This window comes from Glandiceps talaboti, chromosome 8, assembly GCF_964340395.1.
Source record: "Glandiceps talaboti chromosome 8, keGlaTala1.1, whole genome shotgun sequence".
Lineage (NCBI taxonomy): Eukaryota > Metazoa > Hemichordata > Enteropneusta > Spengelidae > Glandiceps > Glandiceps talaboti.
The window spans coordinates 16,643,866-16,661,089 of NC_135556.1; the positions used below are offsets into that span (position 1 = coordinate 16,643,866).

Below are 17,224 nucleotides of genomic sequence, written 5' to 3' on the forward strand. Positions count from 1 at the left end.
AATCAAACCTGAAATAATACTGTTTGGACGACAAGGGAAGATTCCACTCCACAAGCTTTTGATCGAAATTGGGATGTCTCTGCTTTTTCAATTTTTATTTGGGGAATATACGTGAAATAGAGTTGAAATACTTGTCACCGAGACATTGATAGCCCCAAGTTCAGCCACTGTATGTTCGTTGGTTGATACGTTTTGCCAATAATTTACACGGCGTCAGTAAAGGTGTCAGTAAAAATTAAGTTTACGTACGTAATATGTTGCCATACTTATGTTTTATGTATATTTGAAAGACTCTGTGATCTAGCTAGACATGTACCAGAGTTTGGTGTTACTGGTAAAACTTAGGAGGCCTCCAGATCTAGACGCATTGGTAAGTGTTACATTGTATGCTGCGTTTGGAATACTGTACACATGTAATAACATGGAAGTAAAGTACAACTAAAGGAAGTAAAGTACAACTATACATATACACATACAACATTTGTACATACATACATACATGCATACATACATACATACATGTCTGTCATCAGGTAAGGTTTAAAATCTGATTATAGCTTTGCTGCTTGTTCAAACTCAAATGTCGGCTTAGTTGCATGCCCCACCGACCCCCTCTTTACATTACATAATAATTTATAGCATGTAGGGTATGTCTAGATTGTACACCCGAATTCGCCTGACTTGACATGAAGAGTTCTTCATAATGATTTATTCACCACCATATTAGGCCCTAGATTATCATTTTGTCAAGTTCTGAAGATATATAACTATCTCGAATTGACAAAGGGCAAAAAATTGATCTCTGTTTATTAAACGCGTGGTTTTTGGTCATTCCACAGGTGTGTGGGTTCAGTGGGGATAAATTAAATAATCCCACATGAACAAAAGTACGTTTTTGAACTTTATCCTGAGTGGACAGCTTATGACAATTCCGATGACAAGTAACTTTAGCAAACCATTCTTCTGTTTAATCTTTCCCTGGTTCCAATAACAATCATTTAGAAAGGCCAGTAAATCAAAGCAGCAAAGTGTAAGAGATTAATTAACTTGTTGTAAAAGTTAATTTTGGGACATCAAGGCTGAATATTAATTCCTCCTCAGACTGTTTAAAGGATGGAATAAAAATTTTGAGTAACCAGAAAGACGTCAACAGATCTCAGTGATAAGGCATAGACAGACACACACACAAATATATATACACACATGCAGACACATACATATAATATACATGCATGCATACACACACATACACACACACACACACACACACATACACACACACATACCATACATACATACACACACACACATACATACATACATACATACATACATACATGATACATACATACATACATACATACATACATACATACATACATACACACACACATACACATACATACATACATACATACATACATACATACATATATGATACATGCATATATGGTGCATGTATTCATACAGAGAGTCAATCAATCAAACAAGCAGCCAAAATTATACAGATGAAAATTAAATGTAATGTTCTTTGCTAGCTTTAGTAGATTGTAACTTTCTCTTTCCTTTTGTGTTACAGTGATGTCAACTTCAACACTAGGCTGGTGTTAATAAAGTGGTGAAATTATGAAGTTTAATCAAGATTAAATAATATTGAATTTGATTTATTTCCATGTCTGAACATTGGGCATAATGTACAATGCATCAAGCACACTACAGTGCATTGAAGATAGTACAGTACAGTACAGTACAGTACAGTACAGTACAGTATAGTATAGTATAGGGTATAGTATAGTCTAGTAAAGTACAGTACAGTATAGTATAGTATAGTATAGTATGGTATAGTATAGTATAATGTAGTGTAGTACAGTACAGTACAATACAATACAGTATAGTATAGTACAGTACAGTACAGTATAGTATCGCATAGTATAGTACAGTACAGTATAGTACAGTACAGTTATAGTATGGTACAGTACACTATAGTATCGCACAGTAGAGTACAGTACAGTAGTACTGTACAGTATAGTATAGTACTTTACAGTACAGTACAGTATAGTATAGTATAGTATTGTACAGTATAGTATAGTATAATGTAGTGTAGTACAGTACAGTACAATACAGTACAGTATAGTATAGTACTGTACAGTACAGTACAGTATAGAGTAGTGTAGTACAGTACAGTACAGTATAGTATAGTATAGTACAGTACTTTACATTTACAGTACAGTACAGTACAGTATAGTATTAGTGTAGTGTAGTACAGTACAGTGTAGTGTAGTACAGTACAGTATAGTATAGTATAGTACAGTACTTTACATTTACAGTACAGTACAGTTCTATATAGTATTAGTATTATTATAGTGTAGTACAGTACAGTACAGTACAGTACAGTACAGTACAGTACAGTACAGTATAGTATAGTACAGTACACAGTATAGTATAGTGTAGTACAGTACAGTATAGTATAGTACTTTACAGTACAGTATAGTAAAGTATAGTATTAGTATAGTGTAGTGTAGTACAGTACAATACAGTATAGTATAGTATAGTATAGTACAGTACAGTATAGTATAGTATAGTGTAGTACAGTACAATACAGTACAGTATAGTATAGTACAGTATAGTATAGTGTAGTACAGTACAGTATAGTATAGTACAGTACTTTACAGTACAGTACAGTATAGTAAAGTATAGTATTAGTATAGTGTAGTGTAGTACAGTACAGTATAGTACAGTACAGTATAGTACAGTACAGTACAATACAGTACAGTATAGTATAGTATAGTGTAGTACAGTATAGTACAGTATAGTATAGTATAGTGCAGTGTAGTACAGTACAGTACAATACAGTACAGTATAGTATAGTACAGTACAGTATAGTATAGTATAGTGTAGTACAGTACAGTATAGTGTAGTACAGTACAGTACAGTATAGTATAGTATAGTGTAGTGTAGTACAGTACAGTATAGTAGAGTATAGTACAGTACAGTACAGTACAGTATAGTGTAGTACAGTACAATACAGTACAGTATAGTATAGTGTAGTGTAGTACAGTACAGTATAGTATAGTATAGTACAGTACAGTATAGTATAGTACAGTTTAGTATTAGTATAGTGTAGTGTAGTACACTACAGTATAGTATAGTATAGTATAGTACAGTATAGTATAGTATACTAGTACAGTACTTTACAGTACAGTACAGTATAGTATAGTACAGTATAGTATTAGTATAGTGTAGTGTAGTACAGTACAGTGCAGTATAGTAGAGTATAGTACAGTACAGTACAGTACAGTACAGTATAGTATAGTATAGTATAGTATAGTATAGTATAGTATAGTATAGTATAGTATAGTATGGCATAGTATAGTACAGTATAGTATAGTACAGTATAGTATAGTATAGTATAGAGGGGCTGACTGATGTATTAGTGTAGAGTCCCATCATGGCATACCTTCCAGCACAGAATAAACAAGTTACATATTTATATTAATGTATGGTTAACTATGTGCCACAATGTGGTGATGTTATTAAAGTTTATTTGGCCAGTCAGCAACTTTAGGTTGACCAGTCACACTTGTTTACTTGTGATAATTAGAGACATTATTACTCGCATACAATTTAAGGTAAATTGTAAATTAGCATGATATGTTACAACCGATGACTTACTTTACATAAACAACTTTTGTGAATTTGCATAACATATGAAGGACACCTGGTGGCAAGTACAATCATCCAATAATATGGAGTATAGTTGTTTACATGTAACACTAGTATAAATGGACAATATTTGAAAGTTATGGGTGCTGATCCACAGAATTTGATGTGTGATAAAAGTACATTTCTGTAGTACTGTATGCTGTTGGATTCCTATACAATGTATGAGGAAGTTCTGAACTCTGTTACTGCTTGGAAACTCAACACTTTGCTGGGACTGTGAATACTACATTGCTTTGAACATAACTTGGCATTCATGAACAATGACAATCTTATCCATGAGGTGTGCATGTATGTGTGTGTGTGTGTGTATTGCAGTGCCAACAGTGTGTCCCAAGTCTACGCTTTGATACAACACAAATGAGACTTTACAATAAACATTACCAGTAGTTTTATTTTCCATAACCAGCCATCAGTAATTTTATAGGTTTAAGCATAGTTTTTTTCATACAGGCAGATTTGCTGTACAAGTGTTGTATTTTGTTATTTAGAGATAAATGAGATAAAGTAAAACCTTTGATGTGTGTGTGAGTTCTTTCGTATTTCTCCAGTAGTTGTGTTCCTCCTCCATCTGGTACTTAGAAAAACTTGGCTTTCATGACAATATGGTAATATAGTACCATGCATGCAGCACAGTAAATTATAGCACAGAACAGTGTAGTGTAGTGTAGTATATTGTAAAGTACAGTGCGTGTTCCAGAAAATATTAAACATGAGGTTTCTAAGCCTTGGCTTCCACATTTCTAATTAGTGATGTTGGGGAGAGCAATGATGTTATTCTGTTCAGTAATTGCATTGTGGGAATTTATTGGTATTTGAAATATAAACAAGTAGAGAAGAAATAAACACAAATATGCACAATGCAAAAAAAAGTACTTTCATTCTCTCCATTGAGATGTTGAATGGGCATATCAGACTGGTTTATTTGTAAGTCTGATAGGAACTCAGCTGGTAGAAATATATTCAATTATCAACATAAAACAATACACAATCCTTTGTAAAGATTGTCTCTTCTAAAATAGATTCCATCTTGTAACTTCGACAAGGCAGAACTGTGTGTTGATTCCTCTTTTTAGCTCCTGTGTGGGAGCTGATGTCATGGTACAGTGTGTCTGCAGAATTCCACTGCAGAATTTCCATTGATGTCTCAAAAAGCACTGAAGCAAATGTTCTGCAACTTACTATGTGGCATTGTCTGGCAGTAATTTGGCACTGATTAGGTTTTGGTGGGAGTGGATTCAAAAATTAATACTAATTTGCATAATGATTTATGCATAATTATGATAAATGGGGCTATACATGCAGAAGAAATTCGATGAAACTTGCTACATCTACAGATCATACAATGATATAAAAGAGTTGTCAAGTTAATTAAGGGCTAATTTGCATAATAAATGCATGTTTGTAACTCCGGTTATGCATCTAGAAGGGTTTTATCAAATTTGATGAAACTTGCCGCAGATATTGATCATACAGAGATATGATAGTTCTTAATGAAATTTAGTGCTGTCAATTTGGATACTTAACGAATGTTGTCAGTTAGGGCCTAAACCGAGATTACACCAAATTTGATTAAACTTGCTAAATATATTGACCAAGCAAATATTTGATGTTATTGAGTCAATCAATTGCTAATTTGTATAGTTGATGAACTTTTGGAACATGGGATATATTTCTCTGAATGGGAGCATGTTCAGATTATTGTTGGTTGATATGTGTTGTGTTATTGATCAGTACAGAACAAGGGGCAGCAAGACTACATCTTTCACCAATTCCTACCCCAGTTGATGACATTTTCCTCTAGGACATCCTGAATACTGTAACAATTATATACTTCGATCTTGGCTTCTAAGGCATAGATAATTCAGTAGAAGCATGCAAAACTTATTTGAAAGCAATGATGCTCACATCTTTGTTAAATAATTGACCCAGGGAGCACAATTTTAAGTGGAAAAACAATAAGTTACTTGTAAGAAAAATAAATGTTTGATTTTATAATAATGCACTGCCTCTACCCACACAGTATTAAATTCAATGAATTAATTCTTTCGATGGTAAATGAAAAATTACAGTTAATGTTGTGATTATTAAGCCTTATATGTACCAACTTCATGGGGATAGGTAAATAATGCAATAAAGCACATCAATTCATACAAACTGTATATACCTATAATTGTATTTGATACTTATTAGAAAATGTAACGAACATCACAATGATATCTTGTAATTATACATCCTTTACAATTATGATCCATCATAGGGTGACAGACATTATTAACTAACTCAGATTAATATCATCTTGACTGCACTGATCTATCAGCCCAATGCTGTTGTTTTCTTGATAAATAGCCAATGTACTACAGGTTATATACTTTTCAATGTGTGATTTAAATGTGTTAATCTTCAGGCCACTTCAAAATGGACATAAATAATAAACTTATGATACATTACACACATACACAAAGTGAAAGGTAGACACAGTTTCATGAACAATACTCTCAACAAAAATCTTTATTCATTAAATACCTAAAATAGGTTAATGCATCGATGGTTACAACGACACAATGTAAGACTTACCAATTGCGTCTAGATCTGGAGGCCTTCTACGTTTTATCAGTAACACCAAACTCTGGTACATGTCTAGCTAGATCTCAGAGGCTTTCAAATGTGCATAAAAACATAAGTATGGCAACATATTACGCACGTAAATTTAATTTTTACTGACGCCGTGTAAATTATTGGCAAAACGTATCAACCAACGAACATACAGTGGACGAACTTGGGGCTATCAATGTCTCGGTGACAAGTATTTCAACTCTATTTCACGTGTTTTTCCGAAATAAAAATTGTAAAAGCAGAGACATCCCAACTTCCATCAAAAGCTTGTGGAGTGGAATCTTCCCCTGTCGTCTCAACGGTATTAATTCAGGTTTGATTGAGTCCGTCGGGTGTCTTCGGATCTGACGCTAGCTGACGCTATCTGACGCTGAATCTGACGCTCAATATGACGCTAGCTGAATCTGAATCTGAATCTGACGCCAACTTTATACTCGTGAGAAGAAGTGCGTTGAAGCGAGCCGAACACGTTCAAAGGGGTGTATTTCAAAGATTTATTCAAAGTACAATGTCATAAACCTGTTTATTCTACAAAAAAGTCACGATGGGGTGTTGTTTTTGCAAAGACGAAGAGGAATACAGTGGGGTAAGTTAACATAATGCCTGAAGAACCCAAGAAACACATTGAACGAAATACAACGATCGAGAGTGAGTTTACTGTGTGATACATAGACATGTGACCATCAGCTGAACCCAAATGCTAATTTACAAGTCAACAATGAAACAGTAAATTAAATTTCCAGTCGTCGTATTATACTGTCTGCATTTCGTCTCGCACAATATATTGGTTAATGCCTAGAGTGTGTAATGTCATTATAAAGGTGTGAATACCTTTGAACATGTCCATCCAGTGAAAAGAAAATTCATGAACTCAAGGTCAACAAACAACACATTTGTTCAGAATGGCCTCGGTAAAATGCAGTCATCGACTTTCCTCATATCAGACAGACGTGATCAACTTAGATATGTTTTCGTACTTTTGAGCAAATCTATAATAAGAAACATGTGAAAGTATTGTGTATTATAATATGGAGAACCTATTGGAGTGATATAAGCAAAGAAAGCGAGACCCATTGGACCATAGACAGTGGAGGTCCCTCCACGGTCTATGATTAGGCTAACTCACTACATAAACACATTGCTCATACAAAATGATTATATATCATGTGATTGTCATTGAACTTTTAGGTTAATAGACACTAGAAGTGGACAATGGTACAAGCATAAGTTTGTGAGAATTGTTCTTTTTTTAAATTATCATAGATATGCTTATCTATATTATGTCACATTCACACACAATTTATTCCACAAGTGTCTGTGATTTGTATCATTAGACACATTGTAAATGCTGACATTTCCAACTATGTTATCCAAATATCCGACTATTCAATAATCCAGTCATAAAAATATGACAAATCAAATGATTCATTCAAAGTACAAAAATGTACATCTAAATAATTTTGTATGATTAACTATAAGTAAGTAATCATACAAAGTTCAGAATGAATTATTTATTGTAACTCTTAACCAGTGATAGGCAATAGTATATTACTCCTCTGAGTCTTTCTCCGTATGGGTATTTGTTTGTACACAACTAAGTACAAGTTGGGAGAAAGAACATTGATAAGGGGAAAAAAATTGTTTGGTTCCAGTAACCCGACCCAACCTAGATTTTTACTTCCCACCCTAAACTTTTTTTTTTAGGTAATATCAACAAATTATTAAAAAAAATCAAAACAATTTGTAAAATCACGTGAGAAATAGTGGGATTTGAAGATGACATCACCTTGTGTGACCCATCACGCAAAAGATCATATGGAAGGGTTCTAGATAAAAGACAGAAAACATAACGGTACCTGAACCAGACAGAACAAGAGTTATAAAAAAAAAATATTTAAAAAAAAAACAAAGAATGAAGAATGAGGACTAAATTAAGACTTTGAACTGTTTCCTGACCAATGTATCTGTTATGAGAGACAATTTTGTGTTGTGGAGCAAAATGGCAAAAAATAGGGTTTCTTGTGAGTCACTACATAGTTTACATAGGGGCACATTGTAACTGACATATAAATATGTGTATTGCATGAAAATAACAATCATATTGTATTATGTATTATTGCATCAATGACAGTCACATTGTGTCACATATTATCAAAAACTAGTAACAAGCATTTTGCTTTCTTTCAGGAACAGGAACCCAATGAAAGAAGTCGACTACTTGGGAACCCAGTTGGGAATTCAAGTAACCGTCCTATAACAAGGTTTGTCTTAGTTCTATTCTAACTGTTGAGTATGTTAGAAACTGTTACATGCAGTCATTGCTGGTACTCCAGACTATGTGATCAATCGGTATGATAGCATGAACATGACTGACAGTGTGCAGCCGAATGCCAAAAGCTCTTGTGGCTTATCAAATGATGTTCTGTGTATTGGTTAAATTTCTGGTATACATTTTGTATCTATAGGATTGTCGCCCACCTTACTTACTGTCTAAGTGTGTCATGGTCAAATCCTTGTGCATGATGTCATCGCTTTCCTATCTGTTGTAGAGATATACTTTATATCACAGGAAACTGTATACAATAATCAAAATACATTGGGCTAGTGAAGAACAGTACTGTATAGTGCTAATTTTGCTTTGCTTTTAGAAATCTGGTAACTTAAATTTGACCATGTTTGCAGATAAGCCGTGTGGAAATCTGGGAGGATGTACAAAAAAATACAAATACCTTCATAAAGTTATTCTCTCCTGAAAAGTGCAAAACAAATTCTTGTGTCATCCCTACACACCTCCAATGTCAAGTAATCAAAATGGAATGTGTTTAACCACCACATCTTAAAAGTAATAGACTTGTGTGAATCAATGGTCATAGGTTAAAGTAATAACGTGTAAACCTAGAATGGCCAATGAAGTGATTTTAATGAACTTTCAGGGCATCAAAATATTGAAAGAAGAAAAAATCTGGAGTAAAGACAACTGATAGCCATAACATTAGATAATGGCTCTGTTTATTGATACTGTTGACATAGATTGCGTTGGAAATTTGACTCATAAGATATGCATAAAGCCAGGATGCTTGTGATATCCTGTCAGCTGTCACATGACAAGTTATTGGGAATCAGACATAGGTCAAAGGTCATTATGAATGTAAATTGACATATTATTTGAAATCCTGTTTGTTTGACTTTTTGGGCAAAATGCAACATTACATTTTTATTTCAAAAGCAGGAGCCTAACGCCTTGATACAAAGAGAAAGTGAAACAAAAAAATTCATATTTTATTCACTTCCTCTCATAAAGAAATGTCACTACCAAACTGAAAGAACATCTATTTTTTCACCCGGGCAAGTAAATAAAAATTATTGAAATGAAAAAACTCAGTAATTTTACCAGGATTCTCCCGCTATTAAGAAATTACTGACAATGTTGAGGAAACTGTAGATTTACCAAATTTCCTATCCATGTTTTATGTGTCAGATTTCTAATAATATTTAATAGTAAATTGTTTCTAAAAGCAGAGTAGCAAATAACTGTATATATTTTAATTTAATGTCTGTTTGGTTGACAATAATTTGTACTATTTTCTTGTTTCAGTGATGACTTTGACAGTCATTCAACACCATCTATTACCAAAGGTGATGAACAGTCAGCACTCAATAGAATTTTACATCAAACAGCCAATAATGTGATTGATGTTTCAGCCTTAGATTCACATACAATGGAACAACATGAGTACATGGACAGAGCAAGGCAGTACAGGTTAGTAGGGTGTCAGATATTATGTCTGTTAGTATACATTATTACATATGTACCAGAGATTATTACATATGTACCAGAGAGTACTTGCACTGGCGCACGCACATACTAGTGGTATTTTCACTGCAGTGCAAGACTGAAAACATTATTGCATATCTGCCTACAAATGATATACATGTACAAATGAGGGTGTGCTACTCACAAAATCATGTGACCGTGCTGTATGATTTTTATGGCAATTTGCCATTTCAGATAAACATAATTTATGTAACAATAACAGAACCCAATGCCACATGATTTTCAGTGTGGGTACTCAGAGATATTTGCAGTCATGCTTGCAATGTTTTCTGCTGCACTTTCACAAGCATATGGTTGCAGAGAAAACTACAAGCGCTCATGCAAGTACCCCTAGTACGCCACATACACTCACGTGTCATGGGGTTCTGTCATATTCTGGCTGTCATTTTTGTGTCACAAGGTACTACTTACAGCAAATCTCATCAGGAACTAATCAGCCATTTGGCTGTATCAAGTGGTAAATTATTAATCATTTTAGATAGTTTGTCTTTTTGTGGACTGTCAATATAAACTAACTGTTGTTCCTTGCTGTAGTTGTTTGCATTAGTTTCTATGACGACGAGGTTACAGTGATATACTTTGTTTGTGATTACAGTACAAGGATAGCTATAGTTAGTGGTAATTCTACAAGGACAAGAAAACCTACATTGCCGACAGGTACAACAGTTCCACAGGCTGTCTTAGCTAGTGAACCTGTATCAATATCAGATATCCAATTGGTAAGTTCTTTCTATTGTACAGTGTACTGAATGGAATTCCAGTTAATTACATCAGGCATCACTGAAACTGTGTCACATGCATACAGTGTACAGAACATTAATTGAATTCCAGACAAATTTCGCCAGATGCTGCGGAAACTGTGTCACACATATTTCTGTCTTTGATAGTACAGCATTGTGAGATAATGACATCACTTCTGACATGCTGACAAATAACACCAAAATACTTGTAAGTGTAACACATTGTAACCACATGAAGTCACTAAGTCTGGTGTAGATTACATGTGTTTTCACTGGACTTCAATGACTTTGAGAGCTAGTAATATGTTACATTGTGTTGAGGTGCTGTCCTTATCTGTCCAAATTGTATCAAAAGTTGAAAACTATGAATAGGTGATATCTGATGACATTGACTGTCTGTATGATAGATATACATCATTCAAAGCCAAATGTGTCCAACAAGACCTTAATTGTATTCTTGACTGACCTTCAACCGAAGTCATTATGAAAAGGTCATGGAAAGGTCAAGCTTAGAACATGGCCATACTAGGAGCTGTATGTATGCCCCCATCCGAAGCAAATTGCATTTTTAAAAGACACATTCAAAAAAATAAATGTTATAGGATTATCATGCATTACAATGTAACTCAAGTTCAAGTAATTCAAAGTTCATATATTTGTCTTAATAACTGCAAATCTGACAATTTTTATGTCACTACGCCATCTAGTGGCAGCAGATGAACAGTGCTAGAGGTTCTAGTCAAAATATTTCAGTTTTGCCATCATATTTCTACGTGTGTGAAATTGGTTAAACGAATATCAACATGTGTTAGTTTATTTTCACAACTATTTGTTGAGAGTGCTAAGCCTGAGTAATATCCTGTTTATTAGTATTGTTGTTGTCTATTTACAGATAAACAGTGCAGCAGCCAATGCTGCCAGAGCCCTTACTGATGTCCAAGTTGAACACAAAGAAGATTTAGTGGTTCAGTTTGGAATCCCCTAAAATACAAACAATGAAAAGTATTTTTTTGAAAGTAGGAGAGAAAGAAAAGTTTACGAAATACGTTTGACCCCTCTCAAGGACCAAGTATTTTTCTTCACTGTAAGCGAAATTTGTGGTTGTCTTGGTTGCTATGGACATCAGATATGACATATTGACCCAAGGTCAGGAGAGACACAGATTTACATAGATATATGGATCTACAGAGTTTCGCAGCAAAAGAAGATACAAACTTATCAAGTGGGGATCGGAGGTGTGGCAACAGACAAGTTTTGTAACCAGCTTTATTATTATTATTGTTATCATTTATTTTAGGATTTGCAATTTTGAGAACTAGTGTTCTGAGAATATACATGTAGATATGAAGATACTAATGGCAATGTTTCTATTCCTTGAAAAAAAGTGTTTTTCAATTCATTAAAATTGTCCTAGGCTTCAAACTGTATTGAATTACTGTAAATACAGTTTAAAATACCAGAACCGCATACAAGCATATATATTTTTTTTTGTTTTGCAGTATAAGTACTGACATGTCAAAATCCCATTTTGATAGAGTTGTGAGGATATGATCGTCATAGTCACCTCTGCATATACCCTGCTACATTTTAAGTAGATACAAATACATGTACAGTTATACTTGAAAGTGAAATTTGGAACTTGTGTACACCCGATGCTGTGTGCCACATTTGCAATGTCCTTCAATTCTGAACTCAAAGTAATATATGAGAGACTAGATTTCTGTACTTGTGGAAACGAGGAAAAAATTTATGTTACAATTCTCACATAATGGAAACCTAGTGTACTTTTTTTAAAAGGAAATTTGGGTTTAAACTTGTTTATATATGTGTAAGAATATATTTGAAATTGATATTTGATCAGTGTTATTTCACTTAGGTAATATTATACATTCACAAAGTCCATGTGCTTATTGGATGATTTATCATTAATGAAATACCTAAGACATGCAAAAAGGGAATTAATTCACTGTTAACACAGAAAAGAAATATTCTGCTTGTCAGTTGGTTTTCCTAAGTTAGTTAACTCTTCTGTTTACAGCCGTCACAACTCAATTCTTTGTTAGGAGTTTTTGTACAACTGTACCCCTGTTTATTGTGTATTTAGACTGAAGGATTCACCATTGTGTACATTCCTGTAAAAATGTCATGTTACAAAAAAAGGCTCAAGCTGTACTCCCCGTAACTGGGGTATTATGTTTCCGATCAGACAACGAACAGTATATTCACTGAAAAATAGATAAAAATATGAATAATGAGACATTGTATATGGTAATCAGAGGTCTGTTTTATCTATTAGTAGTAAGTAATAAGGTGGAATTGTGATTCTTTGAGGGCACTGATTTTTGGGTGTAGACAGTGTTGAGTCTACACACAAAAATCAACGTGATTGGCTTTGTTGCACTATACCAAGTGCACTGATACACAAACATATTTGATCAATTGTTATAAAACAAATCATTAAACCTGCACCCGCTGTAACTGAAAATCATTAAAATAAAAATGATCAGACATTGTACATGTCAATTAGTTAGAGGTTGATTTTATCTATAAGTCATATATAGTGATATGTTCAAGTCGAGATACAGTGAGGGTGTGGAGAGTTTTGAGTCCACAACCAAAAATCAATATGAACGGATATATCGCACCATACTGTGTGTACTGATACACAAACATATTTACCCACAGGGGATCCAGGGTGTACCACACTATGATTTAGCATGTTATTATATGGAACAAAACTTTTTTTTAAAATGTTCCAGTTGGAGCTCGTGCAGCTTTAAAAAGGTATGCTGACAATGGTGAAGCTTTCAGTGTAACTATACACCCTGCAATGAAATGTTTTACAAACTAAATCTCAAAACACTGATCAAGATGATCAAAACTTTATTCGATGCCATTACATTTTGTAACAAGTAATGTTTGGCTTTGATAGATAATAGTGTCATAGCTCGTAACATTTTATATCTTTCGAGGGTCAAAGTGTTGAAAGTAGAAAAAGATCTTCTAAGTGTAACAGTGTTCTAGAAAAATAAAAGACCAAATGAAAAAAACAGTGATATGGTTCCGATTACCTAACTGTACCTGATGTGAAAATCATAAATTTTAGAAAATGCCAAAACCTAGAGATGGCTTGTCCCAAAATATAAACGTAAAGAAATAATGCAATAGAAAACGCAGGTACACATTGCCTATTACCAGGACAGATTTTGTAAAAATTATAGTTAGTTGCAATATATGCAAAGTACTAAGATACAGCACAAAAGATGACTAGTAAATATTAGATAATTTATGCAGAGCATAACTTTACGTTTTGTCACCCAGTTTCTATTTATGTAAACGACTGAAACTACTGTAGACTAACACAGCATGATGTATTTTTGTGATTTTGATGAAGGTAAAATTTGATAGTTCTAGTTGTAAATATTTGCTATTTCAAAAACGACTTTCTTTCTTTGCTAGAGTGTGTCAGAACATTTGTTGATAAAGGGGGTAGATTAAAATGTTTTAAGTGGCATAAAGTCTGTGACTGAGTCTGAGGCACCATGTTTGACAAGAGGAACTCAATTTACAATTCCAGACAGCTAGCAAAAATCTACAGGTTGCGTGTTCAAGCCTCGGCTTTGTCATTTGTTTCTAAATGGAAATGTCCTTGGCAACTTTTGAACCAAAACTGTCCCACAGTCAACTCAGCTGTATAATTGGGGACCTGGTAGGATAGAGGTTGCAATGTGAATGATATAATCCTATGTGCTAATAAAAGCTACAATGAATTTTTTGCTCCCCATGGAGTTGAGAAAGTATAAAGGCCATTGTGTTGCCATATAGATCTGTGCCAGGGGTAGTAATTGTAAAGCGCTTTGAGCATATGTGAAATTGTTATATATAAACTAACATTATTATTATCACAAAATGTACATACATGGTACATTTAAAAACATGTTTATAAGTAAATTTGATCACCATGGTGGTTTCAACATGCTCAGAAAGACCTGGTGTTATACTGAATTTATTGGTACCCAAAAATTATAATATCTGAATTCCAGATGACACCTATGCAAATCCATAATGTTCATGACCTGTGCTTGATCCACATCCAGGCATTCCTGGGCTTTGTGGAAAAAAACTATCCATGTATCCAAATGAGAATTTAAAGTCTTTTCATTGTCTTGGTTTACTTTAGAAGCCAATAAAAATGCCAATCTTTGTTCTTGGAAGAGATATTACCCTGTTAGTTGAGACTTCAGTTTTCTAAGATAGACACAAACTAAAACTATAGTGGCAACATGTTGATACAACAGTGATAAGCTATTGAATGGACGTTGGTTTAATTAAACATAAGTCTCAGTAGGGAGGCATCTCTGAAAACTAGTTTATTTAGAGTTCCATGAACTTGCAGTTTTGTTTTGGGACTTCCAATGTTTATGCTATCTTGATCACATGGGATTACGATCACACAACAGAGGAACCGCTATCACCCACTTGTGTAATCTACCACACTGAAGAACAATAGATTAGTTTACATCTATCTTAGTACACAGACGGCTGGATTACCAGGTCTATTGTTGCAATATTAGGAACACAACAGTTGGACAGCATGTTCACTATTTGATGTAAATTTAGTGTCACATTACATCTGACATACTCCACTGTCAACACCAACAACACTAATTAGCATAAATCATTCAGTTAACAGACTATGCCACTTAAACCAAACATTAGCATGATTATTCTTGTTTGTCATACTGTAACACTTTTTTAAACAGACATGAGGAAATATTAATGGTAAAACAAGTTACAGGTTAGTAACAATATGACAACTAGAATATATCAATGATTGGGGAGAACAAGTCAAAATTACCACGTCTTTGTGAACAGTTGTCTACACTTTGGTTTGGATGTAAAGTTGTTTTTATATGTATCAATGCATTAAAAAAATAAAATCATTTACTGCAAAGGGAGGTGCCTTTTTGGTTAAAAGCAATAATCTCCCTTTCACCCATTTGTTCTATATCAAGTAGAGAAATCCCACTCATTTCAAATGGTTGGGTGATTCCATGTTTAGGTAGAAAGGCGTCTTTGTATGGCAAGGGTGCTGTAAGAGTATTCAAAGCAGCCTTTAATAATGGGCTTCCTGGGTATGAAATATAACAAAAATTAGCTTACCTGGTGACACGAGAATTGTTCATTTTCAGTGTATAGAGGCTTTCTATAGAATTAAAAAGTTGTACGTTTTCTTGAGTGAGTTGAAAATTTTTTTTCCAAAGTCTCATTCAAGTGACCAGGCTTATTTTCAAGTAGTAAATGTTATATGAGATGATATGAGATTAAAAAAGAGATAACATTTTGCAATGGTATGTATCCCAGATTAATCTGTGTCGTAAAATATTTTGTAGTTTGTGATTTTCTGTGAAAGGAATTACCTACGAAGCATTCAGTGATTTATAAGAATGCATAAAGGGAATGTATTTCTAGAATCATAGTGTATCAAATAAAATCAATCAGGAAAGGAACTTGACAACTCTTTGGGTTTTGCGCTCCCATATGGAGAGCTATAGAAATATGTCTGTGTTTATGTGTGTCTGTGTCTGTCTCTTGCTCTTCCTGTATAAACACTTACACACACACAGATATTTCAATTTTCTTTACAATGATATTAATACGGGTGGCTAAGCAATTCATGTAATTTCAAATGTTCACCTAAAACTCTGATTAATTTGCATAATTAGTGATCACTGCAATCTGAGTGGTCAAAATATGCATGTGTATTTGCATTTGTAATCAACATCAATGGCATATTTGTATCCAAAATGCGTATTTCCACAGTTGTACGAAATAGATTCAGGTGCTGTCAAGAGAGGGTGCTATATGCATTCCTTCACGCTTCAATACCCTCACAATTTCCTGCATAGGCAATGCATGCTGGCACAGATCACCAAACACATCCTTCTCCTTCCCTTTCTGTTTACATTATGGTTTGTTAGTATGACATGTAGGTGGCATTTGCATTTTAAGGATCTTGTGGCCCACTTGGTGTGTCATTTTGTAGGTTTCGACTTGATATTATAAACTTCATGAACTTCAATAATAGTTTCCTCTTTTCAAAATGCTGTTGAACCAAGGTTCATAGTTACATGGAAGGCAAGAGCTCATTCCGAAAATCACTTGAAGTTTCAGTTAATGCACAGACAACTAACACAGTTAGTTGTCTAGTTAGTTGTCTGTGGTTAATGGCAGTTCCTGTCTGGGGCTAACTAAATTGGCATACAATATCGTACAGCTGAACGGCACTATTAGTCAATATTGTATCCGATCC

At 34.1% G+C, this 17,224-nt stretch overlaps 1 protein-coding gene across 2 annotated transcripts; it reads left to right on the plus strand.

Annotated features, from left to right (window-relative positions):
- The first annotated feature begins 6,742 nt into the window (after nt 1–6,742).
- On the plus strand, nt 6,743–16,414 carry LOC144438544 (ragulator complex protein LAMTOR1-like). Of its 2 annotated transcripts, none has more exons than XM_078127619.1 (5): nt 6,743–6,922; nt 8,524–8,597; nt 9,932–10,096; nt 10,767–10,890; nt 11,804–16,414. In XM_078127619.1, exons 1-5 carry the CDS (start codon nt 6,881–6,883, stop codon nt 11,894–11,896), a joined length of 498 nt encoding a protein of 165 aa, XP_077983745.1. In that variant the 5' UTR covers nt 6,743–6,880; the 3' UTR covers nt 11,897–16,414. The 2 variants fall into 2 exon arrangements, with proteins under 2 accessions (XP_077983745.1, XP_077983746.1); XM_078127620.1 differs by having other exon boundaries at nt 8,530–8,597.
- Nucleotides 16,415–17,224: the final 810 nt, after the last annotated feature.

Coding starts and splice junctions, on each gene's coding strand:
- LOC144438544 (XM_078127619.1), top strand. CDS start 6,881: ATGGGGTGTTGTTTTTGCAAAGACGAAGAGGAATACAGTGGG. Junction 6,923..8,523: donor ACGAAGAGGAATACAGTGGG/GTAAGTTAACAT, acceptor GCTTTCTTTCAG/GAACAGGAACCCAATGAAAG. Junction 8,598..9,931: donor AGTAACCGTCCTATAACAAG/GTTTGTCTTAGT, acceptor TTCTTGTTTCAG/TGATGACTTTGACAGTCATT.